This window comes from Eimeria mitis, genomic scaffold, assembly GCF_000499745.2.
Source record: "Eimeria mitis Houghton genomic scaffold, Emh_scaff625, whole genome shotgun sequence".
Classification (NCBI taxonomy): domain Eukaryota; phylum Apicomplexa; class Conoidasida; order Eucoccidiorida; family Eimeriidae; genus Eimeria; species Eimeria mitis.
In genome coordinates, this window is record NW_013574440.1 from 11,939 (window position 1) to 12,304 (window position 366).

A 366-nucleotide genomic window follows, 5' to 3' on the forward strand; every position below is an offset into this window, starting at 1 on the left:
CGAAGAGCAGTGTCGCCGGCTGCTTGCTGCTGCGCTGGAGCACCAGGTGCTGCGGCTGCATAAGGAGGGGGGGGTCTCCTCCCCCCCCTCTTCTCCTCTGTCTCCTTCCTGCAGCAGCAGCAGCAGCAGCAGCCGCAACAGCAGCAGCTGCAGCAGCAGCCGCCAGAGCAGCAGCAGCAACGTCAATGCTGCAGCATGGAGACGAGATCCCTCCCCCCGCATATTCAAGGCCTGCAGTATGTGCTCCGCAGACTCTGAGGACCTGCAGCAGCAGCAGCAGCAGCAGCAGCAGCAGGTGCTGCTGCAGCAGCAACTGCAGCAGCAGCAGCAGCAGCAGCAGCAGCAGCAAGAGTTCGATCCCCCTGA

General features: G+C 63.9%; 1 protein-coding gene across 1 annotated transcript in view; it reads left to right on the forward strand.

Annotated features, from left to right (window-relative positions):
* Nucleotides 1-366, forward strand: part of EMH_0018170 (uncharacterized protein) — a gene marked incomplete at both ends in the record, with an annotated part of 5,165 nt that overhangs the window by 4,176 nt on the left and 623 nt on the right. Inside the window, one exon of the mRNA XM_013501065.1 lies at nt 41-364. Within this exon, the coding sequence (XP_013356519.1) occupies nt 41-364 (324 nt within the window). The remainder of the gene's footprint in view (nt 1-40; nt 365-366) is intronic.